Raw genomic sequence first — 20,940 nt, 5'->3', positions numbered from 1 at the left:
TTTTTAACAAACAGCAACAGTGATTGTTATTATAGAAACTATTTAATAATTATATATAAAAGTTATTTAATAAATAATGAAAAAATAAATTTTCATATTTGATCGTGTTTGTTTAAATTGTTTCGAACAAAAAAATAAACAATTTCTTGATTTATCGTTTCAAAATCTAATTATTATTAGGCATTTCAAATAATTTAGCAAAATACGTAAGAAATCTTTCTTGATTTCAAACAGAATTGTGACATACTTCTTAAATAGACTATTATAATGTGAATAATCGATAACGTATTTCTCTCTCTATTAATAAATACTAGTCACTTAAATCATTTTATACAAGATAATTTTAGAAACTAATCTACGAAATTGTGTGCAAAATATCTCTTACATAATGTTCAAAATTAAGCATAGATATTGCTAAAATAATTTGCATTATATACTAAAATCAATCAAAATTTTATTACAAATAATAATTATATTATTCTATTAATTATTTAAAGTTACAAATGCCAAATCTTTTAAATATAAATATTTATGATATTATGTTATCATATCATATAATTATATTAATATTTTTTGAAATAAACACGTATTAACATCAGATGATAGGAATGTTTTATAAAAAAACGAAAGTTGTATTTCTTATGCTTAATATGTTTGTTTCTAAATAATTAAAATAATTATTTTTAATAGTTAATTAATCCTTTATTATTACACGGAAATTTGATTTTTTATTTATAATGATTGCATGGAAATAGCTATTTATTCGCAAATGATGCATGATATAGTAACAGCGTATGTCGAATAATTCAGCATTAAACGTAAAATCAAATATTTGTCACGAAAATTTCATGTCCGGTGTCGCCTGATCATCAGTAGCTACAATACCGATGTGTCATTTGCGGTATACCGGTTATTTCTGTTTGTTGTAATGTTTACTGATATTGCCGCATTTATATATTGTGGCATTTATTATTTCTCGAACGAGAAAATATTAAAACGTTTCATATCGCTCCATGTTATGAAAGATTTTAGATCTACTAATTATTATATAATAATTTATATATATATATATATATATATATATATATATATATATATATATATATATATATATATATATATACAGGGTGTCCTAGACCATCCGTATACCCCTTTTCTTTCAAAAACTAAGCATTTTAGAGAAAAACGTTTTCGACAAAAATTGTATGGTTTTGAGGAGAACATAAGATGGTGTCATTGGTTTGACCTTGGATGGCATCGTTAAGGTGAGGTCAAGGACACCTTTAATTTCTTAAATGGAACTACCTATTTTTTATTGCATATTCTTATAGCTTATGTCGAGAGCTTTCCAAAACACTATAATAAAGTATTTTTTCATCAAGTACTTTTCGAGTTATAAGGCTTGAAATAATTTCTTAATTTTACATAAACCATAAAATATCTAGTAAAATATTCATTTTTCGATTATCTTACCTTAATACTTTTATGTACAAAATAATGAGAGGAATCGATTGGTGTAAAGAAAACACATAATTGTTTCGAAAAAAAAAATGTAATTGTTAATTGCAAATTACATTTTTTTTTTCGAAACAATTATGTGTTTTCTTTACACCAATCGATTCCTCTCATTATTTTGTACATAAAAGTATTAAGGTAAGATAATCGAAAAATGAATATTTTACTAGATATTTTATGGTTTATGTAAAATTAAGAAATTATTTCAAGCCTTATAACTCGAAAAGTACTTGATGAAAAAATACTTTATTATAGTGTCTTGGAAAGCTCTCGACATAAGCTATAAGAATATGCAATAAAAAATATGTGGTTCCATTTAAGAAATTAAAGGTGTCCTTGACCTCACCTTAACGATGCCATCCAAGGTCAAACCAATGACACCATCTTATGTTCCCCTCAAAATCATACAATTTTTGTCGAAAACGTTTTTCTCTAAAATGCTTAGTTTTTGAAAGAAAAGGGGTGTACGGGTGGTCTAGGACACCCTGTATATACATTTTAGATATATTAATCTTCCATAATATTCGTAGATATAAATGTCCATATACAAAATTAAAATTGCTCATTAAATGAACTACATTTTGAATTCGTTATCATCCCATACAGTACCGAAAGATTGCAAAAACGTTGCATAGACCTAACATTGAAACATTGTAATATTGCATAGAAGTTGCGAAATGTTTCTGCAACATTACTGCAAGCTTGTAGCAACGTTGAAATGTCCGCCCTCAGAAATATTACAATGTAAGATTGTAGTAATGTTACGGTGTAACGTATTTGCAATATTAAAACGCGTTTTGCTATTGCAAATGCAGACCGTTTTAAATTTAATAAATAAACTTTGAAAATATAAAGAAATGTTTAAGAAAGATAGGAAAAAAAACATTTACCGTCTTTGAAAAAAAATATCTATTAGTGTTTTTTATCAAATGTGTCTTATTAAATATTTATCTCAATAATATACATACAATTATTTTACATACACTTGGTACCAGAATATTTTAATACGTGCAATAAATGAATTATTTCCCATTTACCGATTCAATGAAGAAAAATCTGTTTAATATTCTGAATCCCAACGAGGGATCTAGATTATTAAACAAATTATTTGTTTAATAATCTAGATCCCTTATTAGGATTCAGAATATTAAATAAATCAAGTCAGTTTATCAGAAATTTAACTGACACAAGACAAAAAATATAATTACTACATTAGTCCTTTGTAGGCCTTATATCCACTTTAGATGAAAATTCGAATACGAGTTAGTTAAGTTTGGTGTCGCCACATAGCGGCAAGTAAAGAAACACATGTTATACATTTTCGCTATGTTAAAATGTTGCTGCAACATTGCCAAAGTAATATTACAAAATAATGTTTCTGCAATATTTCTGCAGCATCACACTGCTATGTGCAATGTTGTAACATTGCAGCAATGTTGATGCAAGCTTCTGTGCTGTATGGGATGTGTGATTTAAAAAAGCTATTAGAATCGCATTATAATCAAATTAATGTTTATATTGGTTGATATCTACTAAAATAATTTCTCATATGATAAAAGTTTTTTTTACATCTTAAAATTGTTTATTTACCGTTTAATTTTTAGTATCATAAAATTTTCGAGAAACCAGGATAATAATATATCTATTTTAACATATTATTTTAACATTTCAAAATGATTGAAAAGGGAAAGAATCATAAAAAAAGAATATAATACAAGAATCAGATAAAAAATTTACATGATTGAAACCCGGAAATGAATCCTAATATAATACCTATTTTTAAATATAACACTAGAAATTGTGCAATAAAAAAATGCACGGTTAACTATATTCAACATTAATTTTATCGAGAAACTTTATTGGAACTCTCAGAAAGTTATTATTTTTGACACACAAAGTATATATCTATCAGTTTTCCTTTGCAGATTCTGCGCAATATATGTATATTAATATATTCTTTTGAAAAAAATATAAATAAAACTGTTATTTTTCTAAATTATTAGGCATTTTCATTACATTTTTATATTTTAACATGTAACTTTAAATATATAGTTTTATTCAAAAGCTATCAACTTTTATTTATTAATTTACAACAGTTATAAATAATATATATAAAATATAAATATAAATAACGCAATAGTTCTAGAATAATTAATATATTACTTTTATTATTAATGTTTGAGACTAAAAACAATAATCAAAATATCTTAAATTTGTTTCCAAGATTATAGTGCATTAGAAATTTATCTTTAATCTTTTATATTTATACGAAAAATATTATTTATATTAATATATCTGTATATACTAGACTTAATACTATATACTAGACTTTTAATTATATTAGCTGTTAGTCGCACACACATTTTGAATACGTAAATACCGTCAGCTATAAATCACGTTGTGTGCAGATGAAGAAAATATTTATGCGATCTATTAAAACATACAAACCATGCATCGAACGCTGCCATGGCCATGGTTGTCGCTATAGTGAACAGAATAGCGAGAAAATAAATTCTCATATTGTCAAAAAACAAAACGTCGGCTTTCGAATAGCAATCGATCGTGTTGTATACATGCTTAAATAACGATGCAAACGAGCTATCTTGAAATTGATATAATAATTGCTTGATTATTTTTGTACGTATATTCACTTAATTAAATTAAGATACGTGATAAATCTTGATCGATTAAACTAGTTTTATGCTATTTCGTAGCAACTATCGTTATTTGTTTTTTTTACTATTGTATGTTCATTAATATTTATAATTAATATTACGTTCCTAATCTTTCAAAATTGATTATCACACATCGTCTTTATTACATTAGAAATTTAATATTAATGATTCCAATTATGTTCCAATCATTCCAATTATGTATTAGAAAACAAGAATAAAGATAATATTAATAATTGAAGATAATTTTCAATTACAGTATTCTCTTTCTCGTATTTGTTATATATTAAAGATAATATTAATAATTAAAGATAATTTTCAATTACAGTATATATAATAAAAATGAGAAAATAATTAGTTGTATAGTAAAAAAATAAAATAAACAATGTAATGAGAAAATAATTAGTTCCTCAGATATTCTCCGCATTGCATTCTTGAAAATCTACGTTTTTTTGTCTTATTTAGGCAAATGGTGCTTAATTATCTATTTTTCTTTCCGGCAATATTTACATGACAAAAAAATAGAAGATTACATAAATTATATTCTAATTTTAAAAGTTTCAATTGAATAATTTAATATATAAATTAATATAATCAAACATAAATAATATATATATATATATATATATATATATATATATATATATATATATATATATATATATATATACAGACAAACTAATATACACAATTTTAGAACAGCAAATTATATTCAGAACGTTAATTTTTTTCCGAACTTAGAACTTGGCTTTAATTTTATTAAAAATTTATATAAAATCTAAATCGCTCCATTAAATAAAATTTATACAATAAATATAATATTATTAAATTAATCATACAAAATATTTATGTGTTATGCAATAGTTTATATAACTATATTTGACCATTAAAATAATTTTTAAAGTTATAAACAATAAATAATAAGATAATAGATAAAAAATGTAATTATATTGTTCTAAAATACTATCTAAAAGGATATATATATATATAAGCACATAAGATATAACATTTTTAGATATTTAAAATATATTTATTATAAACAAATTTTTGGTCTATACATTTGTTGAAAATAATGTTAATAATGTCTTATTGTTTGAATACGCAACGTATATCTATTAAAATTCTCATTCCAATTCTCTTTTTAAGGAGATTTTTATAACAGGATTTAGCCAATCGATTTTCTGAAAATAATAAAGAATATTATAGCATTATAATTGAAATTTTATATATATATATATATATAGAGAGACACACATTTTTTTTCTTTATAGAATTATTATTAAATCTACGATATGACATGCCAATTTTTTTCTTTTATTTATTAATGTAACATTTAATAGGAATTTAATACATTTTTTTGTATACAGAGAAAAAAAAGAACTAAGTTTTTGGTTACTTTGAGTCTGCATATAATAATTAATATTAATTTGCACATAATAATTCATATTAAATTAGAATTACTTTTGTATTAAAGTAAATTATAATAAAGTTCTAATTATTTGTGCGAATCACTTACGCGCGGCACACGCAAACACCGTCACTGTTACATCTTCCCCCGGTTTTTCCTCTTAGAATGCAGTGAGCAGCGCAAGCGCTATGATTAACACCGAGGCCAGATAAAAGATCACAAGTAGCTCTACGGGTACGATTATGTTCTTTGATAGGTGTCTCTTGCAATTTCAAAGATTCATCTTTTTTCAGTATCAGAAAGTCCGGAGATTCTACCGTTATATCTTCCTCTAGTTCTAGATAACAAAGAAATTATTATTATATTAAGATAAAATCAAATATAAAAGAATATAAAAGAATAGTTATTATTTATCAATATAAAAGAATAGTTATTATTTAATAGATAAATAATTACAAAATTTAAAAAGTTACTTTCAATAATTTGCACATAACAGTAACAACAATACTTTTCTTACCATTATAAATATAGATTTAAGTATATTTTAAAGATATTATTTTTAATGTATAAAAAAAGAAAAACTCCCATATATTATGTTTAATTTATATAAAAAATTATCAGGCGAGTACGAATATTCTTATTAGGCCATATATTTTCGTTGAGAATAAATTATAAAAATTATATTAAATATATTTAACTTCTAAGATAAATAAATACCTTCAGTAGGGAATGCAACGGCGATTGCCGTCACGACCAAAAGAACGAATACGTAGATCTTCATCTTGAGGAATGAAATTTAAGCGTTTTTCAAATCTTGCAGTAGAATACGTTAAGTAATTTGAGCATGTGCTTTATATACTCATAGGAGTGATTAAGAGAAAAAGTGATAAAGAATAGTAGGGACATTTCTAAATAAATATGTGATTCCCCGAGTTTAAACAGATGTTTCATCGGAATTTCCTCATTCAGAGATCACAGATCAAATATAATATTTATGTTACTAAAAATAATACATTCATGGTTACAGGCATAAAAATCAAACGTGTTGATAACAATTTTTATTTCTGTCAATATGCTATAATGTATATATACTACTTTCACTAGAGTGAATCAGTGTATTATCACTGAAAAACAGTAAATACTGATTACAAGCAGTTATAAGTACGCATGAAATTTTAGAGGAGAAAATGAAATGTGTACGTGGATGCGTGTGAAGTTTTTAGGGGAGAAAGAAAGAATGATATATATAAAAATAAAATGCATAAAAGAATTAAAATTTTAAAGGAATAAATGAAATATGTAGAGTGTACGCATGAAATTTTAGAGGAGAAAATGAAATGTGTACGTGGATGCGTGTGAAGTTTTTAGGGGAGAAGGAAGGAATGATATATATATGTTAGTATATATTTAATTTTGAAATAATTAAAAAAAATAAATAATTAATAATAGAAGAAGGAAGATTAATAAAAATAATTAATTTTTTTATGTAAATTTATTTGAGTAATTTAAACACCTTTATAAGAAAAAAATATCATAAATAAATTTATGGTATATAGTGTGATTCTTTGATAGGTATTTCTTGCATAATTTTAAAGATTCGTCTTTTTTTTGCGGCAGAAAATCCAGAGAATCTACCTGTTGTATCTTTATCTAGAATACATAATAGAGAAATGATATTATTATATTAAAATAAAATCACAAGAAAAAGACAGTTATTATTTAAAAGATTGAAATAATTACAAAAATATAAAAATTTAAAAAGTTATTTTAAAGAATCCTCATATAGTAACAGCAACACTTTTTTTACTATATAAATATAGATTTAAATATATTTAAAGGATTATTTTTAATATATAAAAAAGAAAAACTCTCACGTATCATATTTAATTTATATAAAAAATTGTTATGCATGCAAACATTCTCATCTGTATATTTTTGTTGAGAATAAATTATTATATAATTACATTAAATATATTTAATTTCTAATAATATCTTCAATAGAGAATGCGATGGCGATTGCAATCACGATCAAAAGGGCAAATTTTTATATTGAGGAATGCTAAGCGTTTGTCAAATCTTATAATAGAATACATTAAATAATTTGAGCATGTATTTTAAATACTAATAGGAGCGATTACAAAATCATAAATGTTAAGGTGAGAACGATTCCCGACACTACGCTAAACCCACGAATTAACTGATTGTGAGTTGTTGATAGTGACGCAATTCCCATAAACGCATGCGCAAACGTGATTAGAAATATTTTTCACAATAAGGAATAGTGAGAACATGTTTCTGAATCATAATTTTAACAAGAATTATTTGAAATTATATATGAAAACGATCGAGCTTTTACTTCGATAGCAAACATTTTTATCAATATGTTTGCTGATAACACTATCATATGTGTATTTTCTAAAGCCACTACAACTCTTTTAAGATGATTTCTTTTTAAGATAAAGTTCATTGAGAATTCACTCATATAGAAATTTATTTGTTCCTAAGACATATTCTTGTATAATTAGCTTAAAAATACAAAATTAGATGAATTAACTATTAATGAACGACAAAACAATTGCCGATTTATATATATTTATATATTATTATATATAAATATTATATTAAAATTGATTTTTAAACAATTTTTGTTAAAAAATATATTTGTATTTAATAATACTAAATAAAAAAATTCGAATAATGTGAACTACATATGGCATACATATCGACTACAATGTTAACTTTAAATTACCATAACTGAATTTAGCCGAACCACTTCTTAAAGATAGTAAAAAGAAGATTTATTATATGGAATTAAAATAACATAGTAGAATATACTAGTATACTCTTATTAAGTTATTATTCTACATAATTTTATGATACTAGTTTTTTTATTTATCTATGTATTCAAAACAAAATTTGACATATTTTATTAACAATAATATTATTACTTTAAAAAAATTTCTTCAGCTTATGAAATTTCTATTTTAATAATATTAATTTATATAATAATATTAATATAATAATATTAATTTAAATATAATATATTTAAATATAATAAATATAATTATATAATAATATTAATTTAAAAAGTTTCTTCAACTTATGAAATTTTTATTTTATTAACAAAATAGTCTTTAATATAAGACTGTAATTATTCGAATTACAATTTGTGATACTTGCATTCACCATTTTCGGTCAGCACTTTCTTCCTTTTTTCCCTTTAAAAATATAAAGAGCTATAGGTAATAGGTTTTGTTAGAAAATCGCAAGTGACCCTTTTATGTTCACAAGAGGGGTGTTCTTCGACAGGTACCAGCTGCAATTCCAAAGATTCGTCTTCATTTTCTATTTCCAACAAATCTAGAAATATCCATTCATCTTCATTCTAATATACATAATATATAGAAAGAAAGACACACACACACACACACACACACACATATACAGGGTGTCTCTTTGTACAATACTTTAATAGCATATTATAGAGATGAAATGGAGTATAAAATTCTAATACGAAAATGAGGCTCTATAATAGTTTTTTTTATAGGTGTAGTTTTTATAAGTGATCAAACTTATAAAAAGTTATAAACAATCAAACTTTGTCAGGCGTGTAACTACACTTACACGTGTATCGATCTGTGATCTGTTATTGATTTTTTTATGTCATGTGATATTGATTTTTGCACAGCTGCACAGCTTTTATTTTGTCGTTTCTTATGTGCGTTTTACGTATATCATACATATTTATAGAAATTAATCTATTATGATTATAAAATACAAAAAAAATAAAATCAACTGCGCAGTAAAAACATCACCTGACATGAAAAATCAATAACAGATGACAGATTGGCACGCATGTAAATATAGTTACGGATCTGAACGCGCCAGTTCTTTCTATGCGATATTAGGTGCTTTCCATTTACATCAAAACTCAGATAAATCTCACTTCTGTCTTTCTTCAACATTCATGTTAAAGAAAGACAGAAGTGAGATTTATCTGAGTTTTGATGTAAATGGAAAGCACCTATTATTGGCAAAGTTTGATTGCTTATAATTAAAAAAAAAATTGTAGAGTCTCAATATTTTCATATTAGAATTTTTGACTCTATTTTATCTCTATAATACACTATTAAAGTATTATACGGAGGTTGAGACATCTTGTATGTATTCTCATATATATAAAAAGAAATTATTTACAAAATTGAAATAATTATTTACAAAAAATACTTAGAAGATTATTTAAAAAAATAGTAAGTATCAATTTAGTAAAAAGGTATTTAGTAAAAGAATATATTCAAAACAAAAAGACATGTTTCAAAATTATTTTCAATGTACAATGCATGTACGTATACATTTCACTTAATTTACAAATTTTTTCACAATTTTCGTTAGGCATTGTATGTATGTTCAAAATGAATTGTGAAGTTATATTATTATAATTATATATATATATGTGTGTGTGTGTGTGTGTGTGTGTATGTATATTGATATGGATTTCAATAGCGAACGTAGCCATAATAAAAAAAGAGCGAATACGTAAATCTTCATTTTAAAGAATGCTTAATGTTTGTTAGGTATCGTAGAAGTAGAATAATATTACATTGAGCAATATTTCATATTGTGCTTTATTTACTACTTAAGATAATAGCAATCTTATCATGTTTAATAAAAGGGAATTGCTATATAATGATAAATACAATGATTTCAAATATAAGTGAATGTTTCGCTGAATTTTCACAGAGATAAGAACGAATACACATTTACATTATTTTAATAAGGACATACAGCCATAAACATGGAATAATAAAATATAGGAATTATTTTTGTGTAATTATATATATAATGTATATATATATATATATATATATATATATATATATATATATATATACACACATTATATATATAATTACACAAAAATAATTCCTATATTTTAATTCCTATATATATATATATATATATATATATATATATATATATATATTTGTGTAATTTTTCTTTCTCATATATTATAGTGTATATATTATAATAAAGTAACATTTATATTTATAATGATCGCCATATATGCAATAAATATTCCTTACGATTCTTTCTATACTAACATAATAGTATTTTTATATGTGATCATATTATTAAAAAACTAATAAAGGAAATATTACCAAAACAATTTATATGTGTTTATTCGCTTTTAAATATTTTTGTAAAGTAGAGTAAAAAATTTTTTCAAAAATTTCCGAAAAGGGGAGAGAAAGAAAAAGAGGCATAACATATTATGACAAGTAATTGTTAATTTTTTTATTGGGGTTACTCTAATAACTAAAAATCATATACTATTTACATATTATATATATTTCAGTTTCATAAAAATTCATCATTGTAAAATAACGAAGATACTGTAGATCAATAATATTAGGTCATCATGTAGCTACGAAATTTGTTAATTATAGCTATGTAATTGATAACAGAGTATACATTCATCCGTCCTTATACATTGATATTACTATTACTGCCAATCGATAACTAAATATTTGATGACGTTTAATCATATAATAGATATAATCTAATAAGAGCGACATAGAGATATCATACATAAATATTAGAGTTTAAGATAATATATATCTATTGTTAGATATTAATTATCAATTCTCAATAATAGGTATTTCATCAAAACAAACAAAAGCCATTAAAATAAATTTGTTAATATTCGATTTTTTAAATATTTATATAAAATTAATAAAATTATATAAAAGGAATAAAATAAAGATACTTATAAATATAAAAATACTTTATAAATAATTCTCATATGTGTTATCAAATTTAAGGAATAAAATTATAAGAAATTCTTATTTAAGAAAGTGATATATGTATATGTATGTATATAAATAGAGAAATAATCGCATAAGAGTAATATAAAGTTCAGATAAAAAATAATACAACATGCACCATCTATAGCGCATAGTGCGCATAACTATCTTCTTATCTCAGATGATAAGTTACGTTATTAAATAAATGATAACGTTGGAAATAAAAAAAGTTGAATAGTAAGGGAGTTGTAAGAATATTTAGAATCAATCTTTGATTATAAGTTATTAAATTAAATCTTAATTTCAATGAAAATAAGAACCATTAATCTCTACTTTATTGATTTGTACAACTTAATCACCATTAATTTTTGTTGTTCTATGATCTATGATCAAGCATAAAAATTCTAGGCGCAAAATATATAATTACGAGGAAAAAGTAATTATAAATAATCATTATATCCCTCTTCAAATTTTAGATTATTATATTTTCTACATTCTTCGTTTTATTTCATTTAGCTCTTCAAGAGGGAGGGATCTCATCTGTCGATCTCGTGATCTGAAGTCAGTTGCGATTAGCTCATTCAAACTTCAATCATTCAACCTAATTGATTCCAGCGTGCTGCGTGCGTACTCACACATATACATGTGCGCATGTGACCACGTGCGTACATTCATATGTACCACGGTGTGAAGTGGCTATTTATTAAATTCACGCGTCTCGTCTACTGGCTTTCCTGCTGTCGCAGGAGTCCTCTGTCAAAGAAAATCGACCGGGCAAGGCAGAGCAAGGAAGAGAACCTCAGGTAATGGCGTGTCGCGTGGCGAGCATCCTTCCGGCGAGCGTCCTTCCGGTCAAGAGTAAAAGCAGCAACAGTCAGCGGCTGATCGCCGTTCACGGCAGCAGCTGAGAGAAGCGTCACCATATTGCGTAAGGCCGACCGGACGACCGGACCGACCCGGCGAAGATGTTCGCATGCGGTAGAGCTATTGGCCGATTGCCCACCGGACTCACGCATGCAAATCGGCTCTATCAATCTGTAAAATACGTCGGTACGTATCGACGCCAGTAGTAGAAATACGCTTCTCCCTGCCTGTGCTCTTCCTCGATTTACGTTTTTCTGCTTTTGAAAAAGCAATCTCGTTTCCCGCCTACTTTGCAATTTCACTCCCTTGACGGAGGATTATGTCAATTTTTTCTGCTATATCGTCTATATTATACTTGTTTAGCGTTTGTGTGCGTCCTTGCGATAATTATATATTATACCCAGATCAATGAGGCTATGTTTACACAGCGTGTTTAGTCTCAAACACCGAATGACATAACCTAAAAAGATGTATGCTCTTACAGATGAATCTATTTCATATTTTTTTAAATGCATTTTATAGATATTTTCAAAATAATAAATGATTAGCAGTATATTAAATTTTATAAATTATATTTTTTATTATTTTTAATTTATCTCGATATAAATAATATTTTTTTGTAATAAAAATATTTCTTGATTATATTTTTGATTAATATTTCCTTAATAGCTTATTAAAAATATTTGCAGGAGTTGTAAATATCACTAATTTACGCTATAATAGCGATGCGAGCAATAAAAAACCTCAGAAGCCACAAGGCACCACAATCAAACCAGAGGAATGTGTGCCTGAATCTAGGTATTCCAAATCACAGAAAGATGTTCCTGCATGTGAAATAGGACCTAATGCAACTTGCCCATTATCACAAGAATGCAAGTTGAATGGAAAGCAGAAAGAATTAAGTGAAAAAGGCTCAGACTTTGGCAAAAATGGAAAGTATCAATTTCGCTATTGGCATCTACTTGCTGCCTTGCTTGTCACAGGAGTTGCAGTATATAAGGTAGCATATTATAACAAATTTCAAACTAATATTGCTTAATTATAATTCTTTTTTTATTATATGTATAACTTTTTGAAACATATTTATAACATTTTTAAATATATTTTTAATAGGTATCTACATCATCTTGGTGGGATGAAGAAGTAAGTCAACAAAAAGGCAAAAGTAAACGTAAGTTAAATTAAGAATTATTTTGATATAATACAAATGTTTGTGTCAGAGATATATGTTATCTATATATATTTATGTTTTCACACAGAAAAGAAAGAAGGAAAAAGGAGATTTAAAGAGAAAATTAAAGTTCCAGCAGAATCCAAATTGATACCTCAGGAAGTAACTTATCTACTGATAGGTGGAGGAACAGCTGCATTTTCAGCATTTAGATCAATTAAATCTAGAGATCCCAAAGCTAAGGTATTTTAAACAATAGATTTGAATTTCTTTTTCTTTGACTTTAAACAAGTAAGAATTTTTGTTCAGGTTCTAGTTATAGCAGAGGAAGATGAATTTCCGTACATGAGGCCACCATTATCTAAAGAACTTTGGTTTAACACAGATAAAGAAACAAGTGCACAATTACGTTTTAATCAATGGAATGGAACTCAAAGGAGGTAATTTTCTTTTGATTTAACTACGATTTTGCAGCAATATTATTATTAATACAATGATTATATTTCTTTCCATATTTATATAGAATTTTTACATTTATTTCATAGTATATTTTACGAACCACGGGAATTCTATTCAAATGTTACTCATCTTGTGGAATCTGACAAGGGTGGAGTTGCTGTAGCTATGGGTTGGAAAGTAACGAAAATCGATCCTGTAAATAAAACTGTGATTCTCGAAGATGGTTACGAAATAAAATATAGCAAGTGTCTCATTGCGACTGGTAAGTTTTAATGTCAATTGAAAAGTTTGAGTCAATTGAAAAGTTGAAACCAATTTAAAATTAAATTTTTTAAATGTAATTTTACAGGTGCATCACCGAAGAATTTACCAATATTCGAATCTGTTGAAGACGAAATAAAAGACAGGATTACAATGTTTAGAACAAAGAATGATTTTCTCGATTTAGAAGAAAGTATTTCTAACCCTAAGTGCAAAAATATTGTAATCATTGGTGGCGGATTTCTTGGTTCGGAACTCGCCTGTGCACTCGCTAAAAGTTGTATGTTTCCATTTATTAATAATCAATATATTTTAAAAAATATTTTATTAGTAATAAAATATGTTTGTTATTGTAGATAAGTCTAAAAATGTTTATCAAATTTATAAAGAAAAGTTTATAATGGCACAAGTATTACCAGAATATTTGAGTGAATGGACCACGAAAAAGGCTGAAGCAGAAGGTGTTCATCCTATACCGGACACAAAAGTTGAAGATTATAGATATAAAAACGGTCAATTGTCCCTTATTCTCACTGGTGGTCAGACTGTATGTTAATAAGTTAAAGAATTTACACATTTTATGCACAATTAATCAAGTGCCTTTACTTATCAAATTTTTTAATTTTTTTTATAAAAAGATTGATGCTGATCAAGTGGTAGTAGCGGTAGGTGTTCAACCAAATACAGATTTGGCAAGAACCTCGCATTTAGAAACAGAGCCTAAGATAGGAGGATTTCTTGTTAATGCTGAATTAGAAGCCAGAAGCAATCTTTGGGTTGCTGGTGATGCAGCATGTTTCTATGATATCAAACTTGGCAGAAGAAGAGTTGAACATCATGATCATGCGGTTACTTCTGGAAGATTAGCTGGTGAAAATATGACTGGTGCAGGTAATTCTGCAAATGCAAAAGTATTTCTAAAATATTAAAGTGTAAAAACTAATAAGTAAAAAACAAATATATAAATGAATTTTTTTATAGGTAAACCTTATGTGCATCAATCGATGTTTTGGTCAGATTTAGGACCAGATGTAGGATATGAAGCGATAGGTATCGTAGACTCATCTTTGCCAACCGTTGGAGTCTTTGCAAAAGCGGCAGAAACGATTAACGATTCTAGTGAAGTAAGTAGTTTTCACAATAAAGTATAATATATATTTTATAAAGCATAACAAACTATTTTTATCTTTATTCCGTTTTTCTTTTTGTAACAAGGAACAAAAGACAAATTCTAAGGAATCACAATCTAATATACAATCAAAGTCATTAACACAAATTGTGAAGAACGTTGATAATATAGATACAGAAAATGAAAAAAAAGATATATCTGAAGATAATGTAAAATCAGTGGAGAAATCTATGAAACACGAAGATTTCGAAAAAGGTGTCATTTTCTACCTACGAGATGATATTGTGGTAGGAATAGTGCTGTGGAATATCTTTAGCCGAATGTCGATTGCCAGACGAGTAAGTCTGAGATTTGTTATCATTAATCATACCTTTCCTTATAATTTACTTTAAATATTTTTGGTTTTTATTTGAATATACAAATTTTATCTATAATTGAAGTTAATTAGGATTACAACGTAATTTAAATAACATGAAATAATTTTTATGATATTTCAGGTTCTTGCAAGGGATACAAAATATGACGATTTAAATGAAGTAGCGAAATTATTTACGATTCATGAAGATTGATTTTATTTGATTAATACGGATGAATGACAATATAGTAAAAAATTTTATCATATGATGAAAAAGATTCGAATTCCAGTTTGATATATTATCATGAGAAAACTCACCAACTTGTTGAAGGTTTCGCAGGTATGCGAATTATAAGTGCCAGTACTATACCTTATGTATACATGGAGATTTCTAAATATAGTAAATATATACACAAAACGTTCCCATACACGTACAAGATACGTGTTTTATTAGCTAATGCTAACCAAAAGCATTTATACACATGAACAAATAAAAAGATAATTTTATTAATTATATACAAGGCAACATCATTTGTTATTTGTTATATAAATACATCATTTTACTGATATATAGTTTTCTCATCATAAAGAATCTATATAAAATATTTTCCTTTACAGGATAAAAGTTTGCTGTTTCATACATACTATTATTATATATATTTCTTTTGTTTTTTTAAGATATCAAGATGATATAAAATACATTATATACATTATAAAATACATTATATCTCATCTTCTGAATTCAAATTTTTAGTCATTGCCGGTAAAACCCGATTTCTATATCGTTGCCCCAAATTATCCATGTATGAAATGTAATTATGACAACGATACTCATCCAATATCTGTGTGTGAAGATGCATTTGGAACAAATTATTTAATAATTATTTAATATTAAATATAAATAACTTTTTTTATAACTTGATATATTTCGCGTATACATACCATATTTTCCGGCCACATTTTTTTATTCGTAAAATCCTCCAACAAAGTATCCTGGCAGTATTGCAAAAGAGATATGCAATAATACACCATATAATCGGGAGGATACAAAATACAAATTGCAAAAAAATGAACTATTTCGCTCCATGGAAGAATGCCCCAGAAGCATTGCGATATCATTCTATTGGATATCATCCACCAGTTCACACCACAAACATCCTTATTGTTTAAAAATCAGAATATTACATGTTTTTTTTAGTAATTCCTTAAGTATGATAAAAAAATTCAATCACCTTTAATCCATATTTAATATTTGGAAGCTCGATATTAACCATGGCTTCTAAAACTTGCATAAAAGTAAATTGTGAACTAGTATTTTCGTTATTTCTTTCGTCGATAACTCTGCCCAATTTCGACCAGAGCAGCAGTGTCGATGGAAATTGAATTAACTGCATGATAAATGTTTTACACCTATAATTAATTATTGCTAATGTACTAGTTAAAACATATAAGTGAAGGATATTGAACAATAGAACAAGATGGCACGGTAGTAAAATGGTTGCCTGATATGCGGGAGAGCGAGTGTTCAAATCTCACAGATTCTGATTTTTCCTTTACTCAATCTACACTAATTATGGTATTATAATAGGTCGATGATGAAAAGGAACTGTCTCGAGACGGGTCAATGATAATAAAACGGAATCATTGACTCGGTGAAAATTAAGTTTTCAATCTGAGACCTGCCGATGATGATACATGGCTAGCTTGAGTTAATCGTTATTGACAGTAGTTTAGAAAGTCTTGTTTGATCGATTGTAATTTATATTCTTTGTAATTAAGATGTTACAAAGAGATTTATCGATTGAACAAAAAGTTGCTACTAGACTATACCGGAAAATGCTGTCAAAAGATTAATTCGCGGTCAGCTGAGGCTTCAATTTTTGTTAATAATTTTTTTTTAATGAAAAGTAAATTGTTTGAAGTTAATATCAAAGTAACGTATTACATACTTGTTTAAATCTCCATCACAAATAATAAACACTGTTGCTAAGAACCAGTCGAAACCTTCGAATCTGTTCGGTTTATTGTATTGTATAAATATGTAGGCAGAATGAATGAATTGCTTCAAATTTTTCTGATTTTCGTCAGTATTCTTTAAAATCTGTCGTTGTTCGGCATAATTCAGAGCAACGTTAATCGCGTGTATATCTTCCGGGAGCCAATAGTCGGCATCATATGTTATATTTTCTTGCCATTCAAACTGTTCTACCCATTCAGCAGTTGGGATGGCTTTGTACATTTGGTTTAATAAATTTGTCATTGCTGAATTCTAAAATAAAAATTATTTTTTACTATCATAAATCTGATCAAATCGTAATTCAATTGCATACTTTAAATTTTATTTGCATGGAATCACCTTCATTGGAGATCGCGAAGCTTTATGAGCCGTTCTAACTTGTGACACCCAACCAATATCTAACAATCCAGGTCTCTCCTCTTGCAACATGTCATTTAATTCTGAATCGTATTCCGTAACTTGAAACTCTATATCTGCATACATGTTGGGAGGTGGAAATTCCGAAAAAAGTTCATATTCTTCCAATGGTACTATGTGTTGCTTTTTATTGTATGTCATGTAATACGACTTCAATAAAATATTATGTCGTAAAAAACTGGAATTGTCAATTATGTATTCTTTTATTAGTTCTGGCTTATCATTATCATCATTCTCTATCATAGTTTGCTCGTAATCGTCAATTTCATCGTCTTGCTCATTGCGAACTTCAATTAATATCGTGTTCTCCTTCTGAATATTTAACAACGCTATCTAAAAATATATGTATTTATATTATATAATATATTTTTATCGCATGTAATATATATATTACCTGAAAGTTTAACAAATTTATTAAATAGACATAAATGTCTATGTTCCAAATTATTACATTCAATGATAGAAGACCCAAATGATGATAACGAGAATCTTCGTTTAATGCAGCTTGCAATAGTTCAAATAAATTCGAAGGATAATCCTTTTCTTCATTGTTGTCTAATTCACTGTCGTTCGTCATAAACGCGACGAAACCTGTTTCATTAATCGTATATTTAAAAAATGTATGAGAAATGTATTATATAAGCTGTTTTTGAATTATTTACAATTAAAATTAAGGGAAAATAGTGTAAGTATATGTAGAAATTCGTTGATATTCTCTTTGTCCCACGGGTCGTAAAAACATCTAGGATCTTCCACATTTGCACAAGTTTGCGATAGCAAAGTCGACAAGACATGAGATCCGAGATCCGCGAGCACGTTGTAGCCCAGATCGAAATAACCAGCAGACGAGATGAAGCTGACTATGTCGGTGGAACTCCAGGTTGCTCTTAGAGGAACGATTAATCCGCGAATCAGTTCCTCGAACACCAATTTTTCTTTGACGAGCGCTTGCAAGCCAAGAGGTATCGATACTATTTTTAGTAAAACCTTTTTGATAGCGCTGTAATAGAATTTTAGAAATTTAACTAAATTTATAAATTTTAGGAATTTACAGAGATAAAGTTTTTTTGTACCTATCGAGTTGCTGAATTTTATTCTCGTTTTCGACGCCGCATTTGTTTAATTTTTTGTAAAAATTGACAACGGCTGGATAAAATTGCATTTCTATCTGCTGCTGCGCCGCTTCGTAAACGTCATAAATAATGTCGAATAATTTCTCTAACAAACTAAATGAACTAAGAATACATTCTGTATCCATTATAGAAAACGGTTGTTTTAGTAAATTTGATGCGTACTGCATCACTATCGCAACTGGGCATTTTGATGGTGTGTTTTCAGAATTTGTTGCAGAATGCTCTTTACAATGCGTAGTTAAAAATACTGGTCCGTCGACTGTATCTACCATATGAGAGATAATGTTCAATATGTGTGGCCAAATTTTTATATCATTTTCAGGAAGAGACATCAAATGGCATAACGCGACGTGATAAAATTCAGCATTGTACAATACTTCTGATACATTGAGTACGTTTCGCAGAGCGCTACAGGAGGTATTGTAAACCCCACTCGACGCTTCCACTGCTAATTTATTTAAGGAATTCAACAATTCGATTAGAAAATCAGCGATGTCAAAAGGCGTTTTCAATAAATTCTCCGTGAATAATGTTCTGCTTGCTTCATAACTACAAAGCTGCGAAATGAAAACTAAACAATGCAGATAAGTTGTAGTTTTTATCGTATTTCCGGAAATACACAGCTCGTTGCCCTCATCCACGATAGATGCGGAAATAGAATAAGGTATTTCCTTCAGACCATTCTTGACGCATTCGACAACGTTTTGCAGAAACGTCGGAGATTTAGCCAAAGCAGCAACAAAAATTTTCCTTGTAGAAAAACTATGAAGCCATCTTTTACTCCATTTGGCTTGCGGTTCCAACACCGAGATGATATTTAGCATGTTTAAGGTTTTAGGCTGTAATTTATTGCCAAAGCTATGCGTACTAAGAAATATTATAAATTGTTCGATGATTTCTTCTATGGTCTTGTCGCTGTGCCTAGTGTTTTTTAACATTTGTTTTTGATACTGAATTATTAGATACATTATATAGAATAGTTTCTCGTGTAAAAAGAATTTGAAATTAATTCCAGAGATTAGAGTAGGCAGAGTCTCGCGCATCTTCTGCGAATGATATTGCGCATTGAACGCGCCTAATAAATTGCCATATATGCTATGCAATTGCGGATAATTCAATAACTTAGCGTGTACTTGCATGCTAGCTTCGAATATCGCTCTGCTATCATCCGTGAGACCATCCAGCAAAGCCTTTTGGAGAACATCCCATTGTGAATTGTTATTTATATTGGACAATTCAATTTTTAATAGGATTTCGTAGCCAGCCAGCCTCACGTGAACTGGTTTATCGCGACTAATCCTATCGATAATACAGCTGTATTCTTCACCGTTTCCTTGCGGGGAGGCCCAATCATCCGCTGTGAGATCACTGGCAAAAGAAAGCGATGATTGCGATCGTGAAGCCGCGGATGAAGGTTTTATTGCTATATATTGTTCGGCAATTACGTTCTTTATAGAACTCAATAAAGTAGTCATGTCTTTCGAACGCGTGAGCTTGTAAGCGATATCGCTGGGTTCTTGCTCCTTATCTATGGCATTTTGTATGTTTCTCCCAAATTCCTTTTTCAAGCATTTTCTTAACCATTTTTCAAGATCTGGTGGTATATCTTTTTCCATATTTACTTATCTAAACACTATTATAATGCAATCAAATTAAGCAAGTACAAGAAAACGTGCACGTATCTAAATTTCCATAGTTTTGACGTTTGTTGCTATAGTAACCAGATGTACTTTAC

At 27.6% G+C, this 20,940-nt stretch overlaps 3 protein-coding genes across 4 annotated transcripts; 1 reads left to right on the top strand and 2 right to left on the bottom strand.

Moving 5' to 3' along the window:
* Positions 1 to 5,195: 5,195 nt before the first annotated feature.
* On the bottom strand, positions 5,196 to 6,469 carry LOC145963684 (defensin-like). Its single transcript, XM_083085808.1, has 3 exons — positions 6,313 to 6,469; positions 5,704 to 5,932; positions 5,196 to 5,368 (listed from the first exon to the last, which is right to left on the bottom strand). Exons 1-3 carry the CDS (start codon positions 6,374 to 6,376, stop codon positions 5,353 to 5,355), a joined length of 309 nt encoding a protein of 102 aa, XP_082941934.1. The 5' UTR covers positions 6,377 to 6,469; the 3' UTR covers positions 5,196 to 5,352.
* A 5,519-nt stretch (positions 6,470 to 11,988) lies between these two features.
* Positions 11,989 to 17,919, top strand: Aif (Apoptosis inducing factor). The gene is made up of 12 exons (XM_083086068.1): positions 11,989 to 12,449; positions 12,953 to 13,263; positions 13,377 to 13,434; positions 13,523 to 13,677; positions 13,744 to 13,874; positions 13,980 to 14,155; positions 14,243 to 14,434; positions 14,511 to 14,701; positions 14,793 to 15,045; positions 15,136 to 15,278; positions 15,370 to 15,621; positions 15,781 to 17,919. Exons 1-12 carry the CDS (start codon positions 12,365 to 12,367, stop codon positions 15,850 to 15,852), a joined length of 2,019 nt encoding a protein of 672 aa, XP_082942194.1. The 5' UTR covers positions 11,989 to 12,364; the 3' UTR covers positions 15,853 to 17,919.
* LOC145963781 (protein broad-minded) lies at positions 16,124 to 20,923 on the bottom strand. 2 transcript variants are annotated; one of them, XM_083086015.1, is made up of 8 exons: positions 19,146 to 20,923; positions 18,735 to 19,072; positions 18,467 to 18,663; positions 17,995 to 18,405; positions 17,588 to 17,907; positions 16,871 to 17,048; positions 16,581 to 16,796; positions 16,124 to 16,480 (listed from the first exon to the last, which is right to left on the bottom strand). In XM_083086015.1, the coding sequence occupies exons 1-8, from the start codon at positions 20,819 to 20,821 to the stop codon at positions 16,361 to 16,363; spliced, it is 3,456 nt and encodes a 1,151-aa protein (XP_082942141.1). In that variant the 5' UTR covers positions 20,822 to 20,923; the 3' UTR covers positions 16,124 to 16,360. The 2 variants fall into 2 exon arrangements, with proteins under 2 accessions (XP_082942141.1, XP_082942149.1); XM_083086023.1 differs by lacking the exons at positions 16,124 to 16,480; positions 16,581 to 16,796 and having other exon boundaries at positions 16,911 to 17,026.
* Positions 20,924 to 20,940: the final 17 nt, after the last annotated feature.

Source organism: Camponotus vicinus, unplaced genomic scaffold, assembly GCF_025532165.1.
Source record: "Camponotus vicinus isolate PSW18456_S1 unplaced genomic scaffold, iyCamVici1.0 SCAF_1, whole genome shotgun sequence".
NCBI classification, from domain to species: Eukaryota; Metazoa; Arthropoda; class Insecta; order Hymenoptera; family Formicidae; genus Camponotus; species Camponotus vicinus.
This window is presented reverse-complemented; position numbering and strand designations above follow the sequence as displayed.

Coding starts and splice junctions, on each gene's coding strand:
- LOC145963684 (XM_083085808.1), bottom strand. CDS start 6,376: ATGAAGATCTACGTATTCGTTCTTTTGGTCGTGACGGCAATCGCCGTT. Junction 5,933..6,312: donor CGTTGCATTCCCTACTGAAG/GTATTTATTTAT, acceptor TTTGTTATCTAG/AACTAGAGGAAGATATAACG.
- Aif (XM_083086068.1), top strand. CDS start 12,365: ATGTTCGCATGCGGTAGAGCTATTGGCCGATTGCCCACCGGACTCACG. Junction 14,435..14,510: donor CTGTGCACTCGCTAAAAGTT/GTATGTTTCCAT, acceptor TTGTTATTGTAG/ATAAGTCTAAAAATGTTTAT. Junction 14,702..14,792: donor TTCTCACTGGTGGTCAGACT/GTATGTTAATAA, acceptor TTTTATAAAAAG/ATTGATGCTGATCAAGTGGT.
- LOC145963781 (XM_083086015.1), bottom strand. CDS start 20,821: ATGGAAAAAGATATACCACCAGATCTTGAAAAATGGTTAAGAAAATGC. Junction 18,664..18,734: donor ATTTTCCCTTAATTTTAATT/GTAAATAATTCA, acceptor TTAATGAAACAG/GTTTCGTCGCGTTTATGACG. Junction 16,797..16,870: donor ATATTAAATATGGATTAAAG/GTGATTGAATTT, acceptor TTAAACAATAAG/GATGTTTGTGGTGTGAACTG.